Source organism: Podarcis tiliguerta (assembly GCF_965153285.1).
Source record: "Podarcis tiliguerta genome assembly, chromosome: 1".
Lineage (NCBI taxonomy): Eukaryota > Metazoa > Chordata > Lepidosauria > Squamata > Lacertidae > Podarcis > Podarcis tiliguerta.
Genome location: NC_139534.1, coordinates 126,596,495 through 126,614,305, shown reverse-complemented (window position 1 = coordinate 126,614,305; position 17,811 = coordinate 126,596,495). Strand labels below are relative to the sequence as shown.

Genomic DNA, 17,811 nt, shown 5'->3' with positions numbered 1-17,811 from the left:
GAAGGTCTCGAATTTAATCCTCAACATCTTTGGACGTAGGGCTGGGAGAGAACCCCTGTGTGAAACCTTGGAGATCCCTTGCTGGCCGGGGTGGGGAGTACTAGGTTGGTATAAGTCCGCTCCCTGTGTTCCTTACAAACCACGGTTGTCTCATCTATCACAGATTGGGGCAGGGTGGTGAAATGTTCACAGGGGAACAGTTAGGGCCAGAGGCACCAGCTTGCGAAGGTGATTGTGGGGCGGGGACTGCCTCTCCTGGTATGTCCCACAGAGGACCTTACGGTCTTCAAAAACATCTTGGGGGTCCCGGGCCACAGGGAGGTTAAACTGGCCTCAACCAGAGCCAGGGCTTTTTCGGCCGTGGCCCCAATCTGGTGGAACGCTCTGTCACAAGAGACTAGGGCCCTGCAGACATCTTTCCACAGGGCCTGCAAGACAGAGCTGTTCCACCAAGCCTTTGGCCAAGGCACAGCCTGACCCCCTCCTTTGGCAATCCTCACAGAACTCTAGGCCAATGGTTGCCATTAATTTGATTTTGAATTGATTTTAGAATGAATTGAGTTTAGAATTCTGTGTTACTTCTATTGTTGTTAGCCGCTCAGAGCCCGGGTTCAGCTGGGGAGGGCGGGATATATATAAAATTTTATTATTATTATGTTGCACGCATGAGCATCACACTTCCCTCCCAAAGCTGGGCAGAAGAAGAAGAAGAAGAAGAAGAAGAAGAAGAAGAAGAAGAAGAAGAAGAAGAGGAGGAGGAGTTTGGATTTGATATCCCGCCTTTCACTCCCCTTCAGGAGTCTCAAAGCGGCCAACATTCTCCTTTCCCTTCCTCCCCCACAACAAACACTCTGTGAGGTGAGTGGGGCTGAGAGACTTCAAAGAAGTGTGACTGGCTCAAGGTCACCCAGCAGCTGCATGTGGAGGAGCGGAGACGCGAACCCGGTTCCCCAGATTATGAGACTACCGCTCTTAACCACTACACCACACTGGCTTCCTGGACCTGGGGAAGGAGGTACCAAGGGAACATTTAGGGAATTGGCCTAGTTCGCCGACTGCACGCTACTGGCAATGGGGGACCAAGTCTGTGAGAGAGTCATTTGCTGAAGGCCACCTAGTGAGTCCATGGCAGAGATAAGAGTCTCCAAAACAAGCTGTGAGCAGTCAAAGGCCGGAAGAGAACCCTTACCTGCAAGGCATGCTTGCTGGCGCAATAGCCGGTGGCCAAGGGAGCTCCCATGATGCCCATCACGCTGCTGATGGTGACAATCTTCCCCTGTTTCCTCTGTATCATGTGGTCCAGGACATATTTCGTTAGGGAGATGGTGCCAATGTAGTTGAGCTCCATGATAGCCTTGTAGACATCGACGGACGTGTCTACATAGAGGGAGCGCTGGGAACGGCCGCCATTGTTCACCAAGACGTCGATCTTTGGGAGCAAGAGGGGGAAAGTTAAGCATTTGCAAGCATACAGGGTGGGGAAACCCCCGAAACTTGATTTTTCTGTGGGGAGTTCCCCTTTCAAAAGACAGATACCAATTGCAAAGTTGCAAATTTTTCAGCTTTGTTTTACTAAGTAAAAGGAAAATAAGCATGCTGAATTAGGTAATCCTAGGGGCTGTCCCAAAGACTTATTTATTGAGCATTCATTCTGATTTTTTTGCGCAAAGCTTGCATGAAGGTTAGACTGTATCTGCACATAACTGAGCATTTGTTCTGGTTTTTTGGCAGGGAGGTAAAACAGCAATGAGCATCTTCAGCCCCAAATATTTGTTCACCCCACACTTTCCAGTGCATTTCCCTGTCACTTTCCTAACCACAAAAAGTTACTTTCTTTTTTCCACAAGGCGTCAAGTGCTTTAATGTACGCCGCTTGCAAGTTCTGATATATAAATACAGTGGTACATTGGGTTACGAACACTTCAGGCTACAGACTCCGCTATAGTAGTAGTACCTCGGGTTAAGAACTTTACCTCAGGATGAGAACAGATATCGCGCACTGGCAGTGTGGCGGCAGCGGGAGGCCCCATTAGCTAAAGCGGTAGCTCAGGTTAAGAACGGACCTCTGGAATGAATTAAGTTCGTAACCAGAGGTACCACTGTACTGGATATAAATACTTTTATTATTTTTAAACTGAACTCAGGATCCCAACTGCATGACTAGTTCCATGTGCCGAAAGGGGCTTTGGGTTCGAGTTTCTAGAACAGCAGCCCCCTCATGCTGCTTACGACAGCTTTTAAAACCAGTTTCGGATATCTCATGAAGAGCTGGCTTTTCATGCACCAGCTTAAAGAATGCCAAACTGCTCCGCACTTTATAACAATTGACCTTTGATGCCCATTTTCTGCCCCTTTGCAAACTGTGCCCAAGGCAGGTGCCCCTGCGGCATCTCCCTCTCCCTACAACCCACTGAGGAAAGTCTGACTTACCTTTCCAAAATGCTTCAGGACAGTTTTTGTCGCCGCTTCGTGGGCACTCCTGTCAGTCAAGTCCAGTGGCACAATGAGGATATCCTTGTCAGTGAGGCTGCTGATCTCTAAATGTGTGTGTTTTTTTAAGCCGGGGAGGGGAAAGAAGGAAGAAGAGGAGCCGTTTAGAAACAGTGGTAAACAATCCTTCCTCTTCTGTTTCATTAGCCCCACAGATCTTGGGATGCAAGAGGCGCTCACATGGCCTGTGTTGCACAGAATCACCATGCAGATTGCACATGACCTCTGGCAGGTCATGCTAACATTGGGAGCGGCCTTAAATTATTGGTCAGACCAGCTCTGCACTGTCCAAATGATGACCAGGACAGAAAGGCGTGTTAAATTTTCCAGCTTTCAAATTCCAAAAAGCTGTAACATGACTTGGGAATGCAAAGGATACGCTGGTTAAATTAATATACTTTAGTATATTGGTTTAGTTTTCTGCAGGAAAGGAGTCCTTGGGTGTTTAGTATTAAAGTCCCCCCCCCCAAATCTTAAAACACCATATTTTTCGCTCCATAAGGCGCACCAGACCATAAGGCGCACCTACCATATTTTTCGCTCCATAAGACGCCCTTTTCCCCTCCTAAAAAGTAAGGGGAAATGTGTGTGCGTCTTATGGAGTGAATGCAGGGGGGAGGCAGGGAGGAAAAGCCCCCAAGAGCTGCACACAAGCTCCACGCGGCTCTTGCGGGCTTTTCCCCAGGAGCGAGAAGGGACTGTCTTGGCTTCTTTAGCCGCACGCAGCCCCTCTGGCCGGGAGAGGCTGCACGCGGCTATGGCACAAGCCAAGACAGCCAGCGGGATGGATCCCACTCGCTGTCTTGGCTTCTTTAGCCACGTGGCCAGGAGAGACTGTGCGCGACTATGGCAATTCCCCCACCTCCCGCAAAAGCCCACAGGAGCCGTGCACCCTTTAAGGAGCGCGCGGCTCCTGTGGGCTTTTCTACGAGGAGGGCGAAGGGACTGACTGGCTGTGTCAGTCCCTTCTAGCTCCTGGGGGAAAGCCCGCAAGAGCCGCGCGGAGCCCCTCTGCCTTTGCTCCATAAGACACACACACATTTCCCCTTGCTTTTTAGGAGGGAAAAAGGGCGGCTTATGGAGTGAAAAATACGATAATCAGCTTTCAAAGGTTTCTCAATTTATTTATATACTGAACTGTATGCAGCTATTTTCAGGGTTTGCAAACGGGTTGGCGGGCACATGAAGGAACCCTTTGATCAACTCTGCATTTTTTTTAATGCTCTACATTGCTGCAAGGCCAGCCTCCCCCTCCCCACCCACAGAGAACAAATTATTGTAAACTGCGTAGTTAATGGATAATCATGAAGGCTATTGCAGGTACCTCGTATTTTTGCAAGCAAAATGACCCCTGTGAAGTTCAAATGCTGTCTATCCATTTGACCTGATCTCTCCTTTCCATCGCTTACACACTGGAATCCAGGAGCCCTGGACAGCATCTAATAGGACTTGTTAATGATTAAATCCCTAAGTGCTCTCCATAAGCAAAATTGGCATGGACCTTGTTTCCTTCATTTGTTGAGCAAATATGACGTGGGCTGTGCTTGGTTTGCAAAAACGGCTCTGGCACTGCAAGACTACAACCTTTGCCACAGATAAACTGCCCATCACTTTGACCTTGGAAACAATAACCCCCGTTTTGTGGCAAGAGGCCACTGTTAGAAGTAGCTGGCAACCTCTCCCCCACTTGGCAATGTTTTAATAATGGGGGAAGGTGGGTGGGAGGAACAAAGGGTGTGTTGCATCAGCAGAACAACTAGGCAACATCGCTGCTTAGCTCAAGCACAACAAGGGTTCAATGTATGGAACATTTAAACCATTTGGTTGCCAGTTAAAAGAGCAGTTAAACCATCATTCTGGGTTCAAGTACAGTAAGCCCCCAGCTTACTCAGGGGTAACGGATGGTGCCTAAAACCAAAATTGCATAGAGTCAAAACACATTGGGTGCAAAGAGAGGTGGGCTTGCTGAAGGCCTTTTTTCCTGGATGCCCCCCTATTGATGCCCCCTTCTTATTTTATTGCCAAGCACATAAAGCTGAATGCACACAAGTTAAATGTTTGTAAGTTGCAGGCTTGCTGTATTCACCCCCCCCAGAAAAAATTTTTTTACATATGTTTCAGGAGAGAGGTGGGATGAGAATGCCCCCCAAATTTTGGATTAATATTCAGGGGCAAGGCAAATCCTAAGAATTTTCAAGGGGAGGCCTTATCTGCGCTGGCTGCCAGTTTGCTTCCAGGCACAATTCAATATGCTTGCGTCTGTGTTTAAAAACCTAACCGAGTGCTCTTTTTCTAGAAAAAGAGGTGCCGGAACTCACCATGAATGCCTCCTTCATCAGCTGCAATGGCACCCACCTGAGACGTGCCGGAACTGAGCTCTGGCATGTTTTGTCTGGAAAAAAGCCCTGCACCTAACTAATTAGGTCCTAAATATCTGGACATGGAAGCAAACTTCCATCCCCACCAACCTTGGGCATTAAGATGGGCAAAGTGGGGTTCTTTTGGTGCTTTTATCATGCACAGGTGTACAGGAAACAGTGGCCCAGGGCAGGGGTGAGAAAGCCTGTGGGCCAACTTTGACATAACAGCTTATGATGATGCTTGATTGGCAGGTGCGTTGGACGGGACCCAACGGATCATCTAGACCGACACTCTGCCATGCATAGAATACGGTTTCCCACATGTTAACAGGTGAAAATTTAAAGGTATAACATATTAAGATCAAGATAAGGATAAAGTAAAGAGGGAAAGGATTTGCTGAATAAATAAATTGAATTGGAATACAAAGAGGGGAGGTGTGGGGAGGTCCGGGAAACAAGCAAATGCAAGATATGTTATGAAAAATTGAATTGTTTTTAATTGTTTTTCTTTATTATTTTTGTATTTTCCTTTTTTCCTTTTGTAACATTATGGAAAATCTTAATAAAATATTATTTTAAAAAAAATAGAATACGGTTTCCCACTTGCAGCGGAGGATTGCAGGCACAGATATTCTAAAAGCAAAATAAAAGACAAGCTTTCAAGATAACGAAATCCTACCGATGCACTTCTTTTTCACTCTCTCCAGCTCGTTCTCCCTTCTCGCCGAGAGCGCAAGTGGCGAGCCGATCTTTGCCAGCTGGTAAGCCATCTCCTCGCCGATTCCGCTGGAGGCTCCCGTCACCCAGACAACTTTCCCAGGCAGCTCCTTTTCTGTTGGAAGGAAGGGGTGCAGGAATTTAATGGGGTGTCTCTTCATCAGGGCAACTTTGGTTGGTGAATTTTTGTGGGCATGCACCTACCCCTAAACAGTCATACCTCGGGTTGCAGACGCTTCATGTTGCGTTTTTTCGGGTTGCGGACTGCCGAAACCTGGAAGAACCGGAAAGGGTTACTTCCGGGTTTCAGCGGTCGCACATGCGCAGAAGCGCTAAATCACATTCTGCGCATGCGCAGAAGCAGCGAATCGCAACCCACGCATGTACAGACGTGCAAACACGGGTTATGAATGCTGCGGGCTGCGAACATGCATCCCGCACGGATCACGTTCGCAATCCGAGCGTCCACTGTATATAAATGGGGGTGGGTGCATGCACACACAATATACATACGTACATACACACACACACACACACACACACAAACAACTATCTTTCATCTATCTATCTATCTATCTATCATCTATCTATCATCTATATCTATCTATCATCTAGCTATCTATCTATCTAACATCTATATCTATCTATATCTATATCTATCTATCTATCTATCTATCTATCTATCTATCTATCATCTATCTATCATCTATCTATCTATCTATCTAATCTATCATCTATCTATCTATCATCTATATATCATCCCAGTATACCTGAAGGAGCGTCTCCACCCTCATCGTACAGCCCGGACACTGAGGTCCAGCGCCAAGGGCCTTCTGGCGGTTCCCTCAGGGCGAGAAGTGAGGTTACAGGGAACCAGGCAGGGGGCCTTCTCAGTGGTGGCATCCGTGCTGTAGAACGCCCTCCCATCAGGTGTCAAGAAAATAAACAACTACCTGACTTTTAGAAGACATCGGCCCTGCTTAGGGAAGTTTTTAATGTTTCATGCTGTATTGTGTTTTTTAATGTTTTGTTGAAAGCCTCCCAGAGTGGCTGGGAAATCCAGTCAGATGGGCAGGGTAGAAATAAATTGTTATTGTTTAAAAATAATATCAACACATTTCAGCAACATATTAAAGAAATAAAATGCAAATAATACAATTAAATGAAAAAAGAAACACACACACACGAAGATACAAATTTAGATCATTGCACTCACTATCCCTAGGAAGAATACTAATAAATATTGAGGTTGGAAGGTAGCAACACAGAATCATAGATTTGTAGAGTTGGAAGGGACCCTGAGGGTCATCTAGTCCAACCCCCTGCAATGCAGGAATCTCAGCTAGAAGCATCCAGGACAAATGGCCATCCAACTTCTGCTTAAAAACCTCCAAGGAAGGAGAGTCCACCATCTCACATGGGAGTCTGTTCCACTGCCAAACAGCTCTTACTGCCAGAAAGTCCTTCCTCATGTTTAGTTGGAATCTCTTTCCTTGTAACTTGAATTGGTTGATTCAGGTACAGGTCAGTTTTTTCGGCAGGCAGCAAGTGTATGTTTTTGCTAAGGCAGTTTTGTTCTTTAGGGCAAACTCCCTAGCAGTAGCCCTTGCTAGACTGGTTTAGGAAAAACAACAAGGAGTCTTGTGACTTAACAGATTTATGATATAAATCAGTTTCCATGGGCTACTGTCCACTTCATCTAGACCAGGGGTAGCCAGTGTGGACTCCCAACACCTACCAGCCCCTTCCAGCAGGGCCAATGGCCAAGGATGATGGGTGTTGTAGTCAAAAGGATGATGGGCTTTGTAGTCAAGCAACATCTGAAGGGCACTATGTCAGTTACCCCTGATCTACACCATAAATGCTTCCACAAGACGTTGCCCATGTGCTGGTGACTTGATGTTGCTGGATGTTACAATCCCCTCAGCTGATGTGGCCACTAGTCAGGGATGATGCAAGTTTTAGCTCAGGAACATCTGAGGACATCACACATGGGCTACCCTGCAACATTTTTTTGTCTTTTAAACGTGCCACAAACTCTTTTTTTCATTAGCAGGCACACACATGCTTTCCAATTTGAGCTTTTCATTCTTTATAGGGGGGTTTCATTCTTTGGGGAATGCCTTATAATTTATTGTCGAAGTGCTGTTTTTCGTATCGTAGCTTCTTAGCTGCCCTGAGATCCCCAGGAAGCAAGCAGGATATGTTTCATTGATAGATAGATAGATAGATAGATAGATAGACAGATAGATAGAGATAGATGATAGATAGATAGATAGATAGATAGATAGATAGATGAATGAATAAGGCGGTTTTGGCCAAGCAAGATCCAGTTTATGTGTAGTCAACGGAAGAAAGTCAACTCCACGCAACATAAACTGTGTTCTTGCACAAACTAAGCTCCCTTGCTGCATCAACAGAAAGAACTCTGTGCTCACCAAATTCTCAGAAATTGCAAGCGACAAGGTAAACAAAGGGATTCCTTGCTAAATCACTTTCTTCATCCTGGGCTTCTCTTTAGCAACAGATACCATGTAGGTGTTTGCTCTCTCAATAGTTTCACATAGGTCTGAAGGCGAACGAAACACCGTTTGCAGAGTCATGGACTGCACTCCAGAGACAAAGAGTCGGCCCACATTTCCTTCACTTACACACACACACACACACAACCCCCTGCTTGTGACCTAAACCCTTAACCCTGAAGAGAAGACTATACAGTGGTACCTCGGGTTACATACGCTTCAGGTTATACGCTTCAGGTTACAGACTCCGCTAACCCAGAAATAGTGCTTCATGTTAAGAACTTTGCTTCAGGATGAGAACAGAAATCGTGCTCTGGCAGCACGAGATATCTTCTAAAGGTTGTATAGTTACTTATCTCCTTGGCTCGGGGGTCACATAAAATTTCTCTGATGGAAATATATAGTAGTACAGTGGTACCTCGGGTTACATATGCTTCAGGTTAAGAACTTTGCTTCAGGATGAGAACAGAAATTGCGCGGTGGTGGCACGGCGCCAGCGGAAGGCCCCAGTAGCTAAAGTGGTGCTTCAGGTTAAGAACAGTTTCAGGTTAAGTACAGACCTCCGGAACAAATTAAGTACTTAACCCGAAGGAACCACTGTACATGACTGCCTTCAGATATCTTCTAAAGGTTGTATAGTTACTTATCTCCTTGGCTCGGGGGTCACATAACATTTCTCTGATGGAAATATATAGTAGTACAGTGGTACCTCCGGAACGAATTAAGTACTTAACCCGAGGTACCACTGTAGAACTCATCCCCTTCTGGTATAAAAGGACATTTTGGGGGGTTTTTTACATGGAGGAAGCACTTTTTTTTTTGAAAGAGCAATATAGCCTGTGAGGTTCACAGAATCGTAGAGTTGGAAGCAACTCTGAGGGCCATCTAGTCCAACCCCCTCCAATGCAGGAATCTCAGCAAAATTGCGTCCGTCTGAGATCATTTGGAGGGCTGTTGTTGGTTGTTCCCCAAGCCGATGAGACTCATTTTGCAACAAGAAACAGGGTCTTTAGTGTCATGTCGAACATCCTGCCAATGGAGATTCAGCAGACACCTTCTGTGCCAACTTTTAAATGCCTGCTGAAAATATTTCTATTCTGCCAGGTCCATGAAGGCAGTGAACACTACATCCTTCTGCAATGGTTAATGGATGTTTGGGTTTTTTGTACTATTTAATGGCATTTTTATTGCACAGTTTTATGTTGCTATTGTTGTAAACCGCTTCATTTTTTTAAAAAAATGAGGCAGCGGTATACAAATATTTTTTATAAATAAATAAATAGAACGTGCACGCTTTTTAGTTTATGTAAAGAGCAGCTGCAGGAGGGGATCGTAGGGAATTCGGAGGAGAAACATAGTTCTCTCTCCCTGCATTTCACGGGAAGCTTCCATTGCCGCCAAAGGGATAGTCCCTGGAAAGGCAAAGAAAGAATTCAAAGAGGCGATGGCAGCTGGGAGAGAAAGGGTTAATTCTTGCCTCTCACTCTCCTGCCTGGGCTGCTGCTTACAAAACAAATGCTGTGATTATGTGATGTCCTCATTGGCCTTTGGGCAATTAAGATTAGATGCAATCGTATTTGCACAAAGGCCCTTGACACCTAGTGGAGAAATTTCAAGGTGGAAGAGATGTGTTCAGGATACGTTTGAAGGTATGGCCTATTCTGGTGTTTGGGGTGTTAGAAGGAGGCTAGTACCTCTGGTGGAGGACACATCATGCTCTTCTGGGATGATTTGTCCACCTTTGGTCCCCCTCTTGCACTCAGCTCTCACCTGTGGCTCCCAGAAGCTGCCAGAATGCGACACACCCTGGGAATGGCTCTGACTGGCTGGCTAAACCAAGTGAGGGTAGCCGATGGGCTTCATTGTTGTTTAGTCGTTTAGCCGTGTCCGACTCTTCGTGACCCCATGGACCAGAGCACGCCAGGCACTCCTGTCTTCCACTGCCTCCCGCAGTTTGGTCAAAGCTTCGAGAACACTATCCAATCAAATCGTCCTCTGTCGTCCCCTTCTCCTTGCGCCCTTCATATTTCCCAACATCAGGGTCTTTTCCAGGGAGTCTTCTCTTCTCATGAGGTGGCCAAAGTATTGGAGCCTCAGCTTCAGGATCTGTCCTTCCAGAGAGCACTCAGGGCTGGTTTCCTTCAGAATCGAGAGGTTGGATCTTCTTGCAGTCCATGGGACTCTCAAGAGTCTCCTCCAGCACCATAATTCAAAAGCATCAATTCTTCAGCGATCAGCCTTCTTTATGGTCCAGCTCTCACTTCACTGCAATTGCCTATCTCCTTTGGTGGAAAGTATTAGCAAAACTGATACACAGCCAGTGTAAGCCTGCAGTACAGATCTGAGAGTTGCAGTGCGACTGCATTTCGGGATTATTTTGGCAAGAGGATGGGGGTCTAGCCCTGCCATTAGGTGGCCCAGCCCTCTGTGGTACTGTTTCCCCAGAAGGCCGCAATCTCCTTCTGTCTACAATTTACAATCCAACCATCATAAAGACAAGCACGTTGTGACTGCTTTTTAAAAGCAAAGAGCTCAACAGCCAGCCAAGCCATAAGGAGGAAGTTTCTGCAATTGCTCCGTCTGGTTCAGCGCAGATAAGAATGGAGCCCAGAACATCTGGAGGGTGAAAGATTGGGGGAGGCTGGGTGAGACGAATCAGAGGGACATTGTTGGCTATAGGTTACAAGAGCCAATGTAGAAGCAACGTACCCAAGCAACAGATACCAAGACAACACATTCTCCCCTCTGAATGAGGGGCATTTGACTGGATACGGAAAGGCTTTTGATCCAATAGAGGCACCCACAAACAAAATGGAAGGTTGGGGTTTTTTTTGCTGATTTCCCTATCCTCCGGCAGTTTTCCACCCCACATCAGTTGCAGAAATCAGGAAAGCTACCACCAGGGCCAAGCAGATGCCAGCAAGGTTAATGAATAGAGTCAAGGAAGCTGGTAGAGGCAAGGAACACAAATTGCTGCAGAAATGGCAGCGGATACTAAGGGAGGCAATAAATAAATATGAGGAGCACCACTAAACACACACATTTAATGCATTAGGAAACCAGCTAGGCAGTTGGATCTTTGGACCAAAAGGGAGTTAGAAGGAGACTGCAGAGAACCTGAATGAATTACCGTATTGGCCTGAATAGAAGCTGCACTCCCCCCCCTCCCAATTCCAACTATGAAAAGTTAAAGTGCGGCTTAAATTCGCGACCTTACAAAAATTGGCTCGGAGTTACAATTCTACCAACCGCAGCAATTTTCAGCCTGTAACCCAATTTTAAGGGAGCGGCTTATATTCGGGTATTGTCTTTTTTAATTTTTTGCCCCTTGAATTTTAAAGGTGTGGCTTATTTGCAGGCGCGGCTTATATTCGGGCCAATGTGGTATTTGCATCTGTCTTCACAGTGGGATATGTAGGGCAGACCCCTTACCTAAGCTAACTTTCTCAAGAAGAGGGCCTAAGGGACAGAGGCAAAAGGTGATGAAATGACGTTCTAGGCCTTATTGAGAAATTAAAAGGGAACAAATCATCCACGGAAGGAGTTCTTAACTCAAATGCGGAACTGCTGATTTTCCAGCAAAAAAAGTTGTAACTTGTCCCTAAGATCAGATTCACACTTGCAGATACAGTGGTGCCTCGCAAGACAAAAAGAATCCGTTCAGTGAGTCTCTTCGTCTTGCGGTTTTTTCGTCTTGCAAAGCAAGCCCATTAGCGGATTAGCGCTATTAGCGCTATTAGTGCTATTAGCGGCTATTAAAGGCTTAAGGGATTAGCGGATTAGCTGATAAAAGGCTATTAGCAGCTTAGTGCCTTAGAAAAAGGGGGTGGGGAGCGAAAAAAAAACCCCAGGAATCGCAAGACATTTTCGTCTTGCGAAGCAAGCCCATAGCAAATTCGTCCTGCGAAGCACCTCCAAAACGGAAAACCCTTTCGTCAAGCGGGTTTTCCGTCTTGCGAGGCATTCGTCTTGCGGGGCACCACTGTATACTTGTGTGTACAGTTCTGATCACCATACCTCCAAAAGGATATTGTAGCATTGGAAAAGCAAAGAGCAACCAAAATAAACTGAGGGGTGTAGCAACGTCCGCCAGTTTACAGCAGCATCTGTGTGAACAGAATCCCAGATCAGATGGCCTTTGGGCTGATTCGGCAAGGTTCTGTCTTATGCCTTTAGCACCAGGCTCTGCAAAATTCCTGCTGGCAGCCTATGTGAGTGAGGTCTAAGAGCCAGAGTTGGGATTTCCTCTCTGAAAATCTGCGTAAGTGGGCATAAATGCATATATAAATCAGCACATGCAGATCTGTGGGCCTGTACCCAACTCTGCCAAGTGACTAGGAATGCCCCAGCCTGGCGAAGATGCAATTTCCTAGCTGCATTCAGCTTGGAGGGTTCTGAGTTGTGCAAGATGGTAGCAGAATTTTCCAGCACGGAAGCAGCTGCCAAGAAACACACATGCAAGCATTTGTTCTTCACAGATGTTTGCAAATTGTCTGGCATACGCTGTTCCTTTGGCTCCAACAATCACTTTTTGTGTTTCCAGATTTCCCCCCTTAGGCTGAAATCCTAACCCCATTTGCCTTTGAGTAATGCGCATTCAATGCAATAGGACTTACTTTTGAGTATGTTTTTCAATAACGTTAAAATGCACACAATAGCAATATAATATTTTACTCCCCCCCCCCCCTATTTAACCCTCCTGGAAAGGAACGGGTTATTATCCCTTAAACGTACATACAAACAATTGATTAAAGGTCCATAAAAACGTGCTTTCTCTATATACATTTTTCTGTCCAGTACTGGAGTGTAGATTCCTTTTTCGTAGGGGTTGTGACTAAAATAGTAACCACGAGCCAGATTCAACTACTCATTTCCGTTAGCAGAAAACAGAACAAGGACTCCTACTAGTGCAACATGGCTTTTCCCCTCTCCCTCCTACCTCCCCCAAATCTGCTCTGGAGGATCGGGGGGGGGGGGGAAAGCCCCCGAAATAGCTGGGGGAGGAAAGGGGAGATTGTTCCATCAGGCAAGCAGAATAGCTTGCATTGAGAAAGCAATCTCCTTGCAGTGTTTCTCAAACTTGGGTCCCCAGTTTTTGCTGGACTCCAATTCCCATCATCCTTAGCTAGTAGTACCAGTGGTCAGGGATTACGGGAGTTGTAGCCAACAACAGCTGAGGACCCAAGTTTGAGAAAGGCTGCTAGGGCTACGCTGAGTTCTACCCCAAGTTCAGGAATGGAGGACAGTAGTTATTCAGGGTTAGCCATCACCCGAATTTTGGACATTTCTCTTTCACTGCTGGACTCTGTCTTTTTAAATTCATGTTGTTGAATACAGTGGTACCTCGGGTTAAGAACTTAATTCGTTCCGGAGGTCCGTTCTTAACCTGAAACTGTTCTTAACCACTTTAGCTAATGGGGCCTACCGCTGCTGCCGCGCCGCCAAAGCACGATTTCTGTTCTCATCCTGAAGCAAAGTTCTTAAACCGAAGTACTATTTCTGGGTTAGCGGAGTCTGTAACCTGAAGCGACTGTAACCTGAAGCGTCTGTAACCCAAGGTACCACTGTACAGTGAACAAACTGTGTCAGAGCTGGGGAACCAATGGCCCTCCGGATATTAGCTAGGCTATAATTCCCATCGTTCCTGACCACTGGCTATGTGGGTTGGGGCTGATGGGAACTGGAGTCCAGCAGCATCCGGGTGACACCAAGTTCCCCTACCCCTGGACCACATGGTGGAAGCAGCTACTCTGTTGCGGAATGGTTTGTTTTGTTTTTAAGATACGCACGTATACACACAGGATGAATCCACAAAGCCTTCTAATTTAGGACAGTGGGGCTTAATTCTGAGTAAGCCATGTACTGAATCAGGCTATGGGGTGGTTTGATTTCACAAAAACACACTTCACCACTCACATAGCTCAGCCAGTAGAGCATGAGACTCTTAATCTCAGGTTTGTGGGTTCAAGCCCCGCTTTGGGCAAAAAGATACCTGCATCTCAGGGGGTTGGACTAGATGACCCCCATAGGCCCAGATTTACCCTCGTGGTCCCTTCCAACTCTGGGATTCACCTGACAGCAAGCTAAAACCTACAGGCCTATCCCAAAACTTGATCTCACACTACGAAACCAAACCCTTTCCAGTCCTGTGGCTGCACCAATTGTTTCATCTGTTGCTGGTTGCTGTGCGGAAAAGACTTGCTACCTCAGCCCAAGTGAGGCAAGATTGCAGGTTGCCCAGATTTTTTTAAAGCAGCAAATGCAGCGACTGACGAAGGGTGACTTGGACAGCGTTAGCGGATGTGTGCATAAAGGCATTTCCCTTCAGGGGCAAATCAAAATATAAAATATTTGCCGGATATGAATAGAGATCTTTTCAAAATCAAGTGCCACTGGGAGCTGTTTCGTCTTGTTTCTTATTGGGGGGAAAATTCCATGTGGCGCAAACAAATTTTTATTGCCCAGTGTTGCCAGTGTTGCCCAGAGTCTTAATTAGTCCTTAATTGCTAAACCATAGTTCCTCTATCATAGCCATTAGGCTTCCTTGCATTTGCTTTCCAGCTGAAAGGCCACACCCATGTTGCCCAATGCATAGGCTTAATCTCAAAAAAATGTGCCTCTAAAATTGCTGTAGGCAGGCCAGCCTTTGCCAAATTAGTTCCCGGTTCTACCTCCCACCAGTCCTAGGTAGAAGGGTTTATACCTAGCTGCTGAAAGTTGATAAGTTTGCAAACCAAACCTGCTCCACTCCCTCGCCTACAAGGGAGCAACACTTCTGGGCAATTGCACATACGGATGCTCACAGGGCACGCATACACGTGAACTTGTAAATCTGTGCTTTGCTACCCAGAGCTTAAAAACAGGTGTATTTGGAGAGCTTGCCTGCAGAGAGCCGCTGCAAGTGGGCGCAGACTGGGGTAGACAACCTGGTGCGCTCCAAATGTTACCCAACTCCGGCGCGCAAAATCGCTACCTGTTGATCATTTTGACCCAGGCCATCCAGGAGGGCACCACGTTGGCTACCCCTGACTCCGAGCAGGGCAGCTCTCTGCGTTCTGGGATGGAGAAGTTTTTGGACACGTCCTGCCACGTCCCACACGGAGAGGGGAAGCGAAGAAGGCGAAAGAGGAGGAGGAGCGCAACGCGCGCTCCGGGGGAGAGAACCAGAGCGCCGCGGGCCCGGTGCGCCGCTTACCCGGCTTCTTGCCCCACCATTCCGCCGCCAGCACGGTGAGGTCGCTGTCAGCTCGGAGCCAGATGGCGAGCTCGATGATCAGGTAGAGCAGGAAGCCGCCCGCCGCCAGGGCGCAAACGAGACCCCAGCACACCATGGCGAGAAAGAGCGCGCCACAGGCAGCCGCCGCCGCCCTTAAGAGGCAGAGGGGGACGGAGCCAGGCGAGGAGGGCCGCCCTTCTCTGCCAGCAGGGAGTGGCCGTGGCTCCGAAGAGGCCCCATACAGGGCTGAGCCGTCCCCGGAGGGGTGGAGTTGCCGCGCGCGGTTCTCTCCAAGAAAGCGGCTACCGCCCCCTTCTTTGCGCGCGGCATTCTGTGCAGAGGCTGGAGGCGTGGAAGGTTTCCAACTGCCCAGGGAAGAAGCCCTGCTTGGCCTGTTCCTGTGGCTTTCACAACATAGAGTCGTAGACTTGGAAGGGATCCCGAGGGTCTTCTAGTCTAGTCCAGCCCCCTTGCAAAGCAGGAATTTCAGCTAAAGCACCCATGACGGATGATCATCCAACCTCTGCTTAAAAACTTCCGAGGAAGGAGAGTTCGCCACCTCTCCAGGGAGACCGTTCCACTGCCGAACAGCTCTTGCTGTCAGAAATGTTTTTCTCGCTCTCGGAATGTCAGCGCGCGTGTGGGCATCCACTGTTGGAAGATTCAGGATGAAGAAAAGGGGCCACAAAGCGTTGATGGCCACCCATGACTTATGTCAATGGCTTTTGGCTAGAACAATAAACTTTGCGACTTCCCTATGTTCATATACAGTATTGGTAATTTCTAGGGGCTGTGGTGCCAGATGATGCCAGTGTTGTTTTCAACAATTTTAAAGACACTTAAATTGCATCTACAAGCATCCTTCTGCTGGGCCCCTTCCAGCACGGGCAATTCTCTGCGCATAAGAGATGTTCGTTTGCTCTCCCCAAGCTTGCTTTCAGTAGGTTCTCCCTGGAAACTAAAAGTTAATACTGTTAATCTTTAACTCGTTGCATCCAGCACCCCGTTGCTTACCACAACCCTTGGGGGTTGTTTCTCTAGAAGGGTACAGAAAAAATACTCTTGGAGGCCACTGGTTACACTCCTCCACACAACCAGCCAAACTTGTTATTGTAGGTCCAGGCAAAATACTGGCTTTTCATCCACAGTTATCTTGGCTATAGTTTGCTGCTTTGGTTTCATTCAGTGTTTATTGCTCCCTGCCCCCAAAGAAATTTGAAATACCACCCAAGCTCTTGTCTCACTATAAACTGCTCAGCATAACATGAGTGCATTAAAGGATAAGGAATTGAGAGGAGTACTATTTTCTTTTTGAGATTTTGCTAATTTAACCACCACGGTGTTGTGAAAAAAATGAGTTTGTTATCTTTTTTTGGAAAGATGCATTTGAATTATTTTTTATCCTACCCACCCCTCTCCAAAGCATGAGATATAGTAAAGGTACCCCTGCCCGTACGGGCCAGTCGTGTCCGACTCTAGGGTTGTGCGCCCATCTCGCTTAAGAGGCCAGGGGCAAGTGCTGTCCGGAGACACTTCCGGGTCACGTGGCCAGCGTGACGAAGCTGCTCTGGCGAGCCGGCACCAGCGCAGCACACGGAAACGCCGTTTACCTTCCCACTATAAAGTGGTACCTATTTATCTACTTGCACTTAGGGGTGCTTTTGAACTGCTAGGTGGGCAGGAGCTGGGACCAAAAGTCGGGAGCTCACCCCGCTGCGGGGATTTGAACTGCTGACCATACGATCGGCAAGTCCTAGGCACTGAGGTTTTACCCACAGCGCCACCCACCTCCCCCCCAAAATATGAGATATAGAGTATGCATGAGATATAGAGTATGCAAAAGTTATTGAATGACTGAGAGTTCCTGATGAACCAAATAATCTGGGTGCCAATATTTCTCAATGGAAAAGATGTGGTTTAAGATAATATTGCTTCCCATAATTGTAATCTGTTGTAGCAACTGGAATTCCACTCAGTAGACCATTGAAATTACTGGTACTAGGATTAAGCAGCAGCAAAACCAGATGCCTTCACCTGCCCCACCTGCAACAAAACATGTCTTACAGCAGGCGCTGTAACTTTCATTGTCTTCTGAGGCTGACAGATGCCAACAGCAGTCATGTCCATTCATTTTGATGGTTCTATTCAGAATAGGATCAATATTGGCTCCGACCCAGTATGAGATAAAAGCATGCAGCAAGTTTCAGAAACGAAAGAGTCTTGTGCCACCTTCAAGGCAAACAATTTTTTGATACTGCATTCATAATCCTTCCTGAACCAGAGCCCACAGCCTAATGCATAAACTCCTATGCCATAATTAAAGCTTAGTTCTTAATGTGCTGCAATGAATGAAAGCAGAAAGATCAGTTTGGCCCGGAACATCTGTAATACAAAACGGTTTCATGATTTCCACAGGAAGTAGTAGTAGTAGTAGTAGTAAATTAATTATTTGTACCCCAGCCACTCTGGGTGGTTTCCAACAAATATAAAATCACAATAAAACATC

The 17,811-nt window shown here is 46.9% G+C and overlaps 1 protein-coding gene across 2 annotated transcripts in view; it reads right to left on the bottom strand.

Annotated features, from left to right (window-relative positions):
• Positions 1-17,811, bottom strand: part of DHRS7 (dehydrogenase/reductase 7) — a 24,408-nt gene extending 6,597 nt beyond the window's left edge. Inside the window, exons 1-4 of one of the 2 annotated variants that reach the window (XM_083439265.1) lie at positions 15,285-17,811; positions 5,530-5,682; positions 2,431-2,537; positions 1,190-1,429 (exon numbers count right to left, since the gene is read on the bottom strand). In XM_083439265.1, the coding sequence (XP_083295391.1) occupies positions 1,190-1,429; positions 2,431-2,537; positions 5,530-5,682; positions 15,285-15,420 (636 nt within the window). In that variant the 5' untranslated portion in view covers positions 15,421-17,811. Of the gene's footprint in view, positions 1-1,189; positions 1,430-2,430; positions 2,538-5,529; positions 5,768-14,537 lie in introns of both variants that reach the window. The other variant, XM_083439266.1, reaches the window with a different exon arrangement.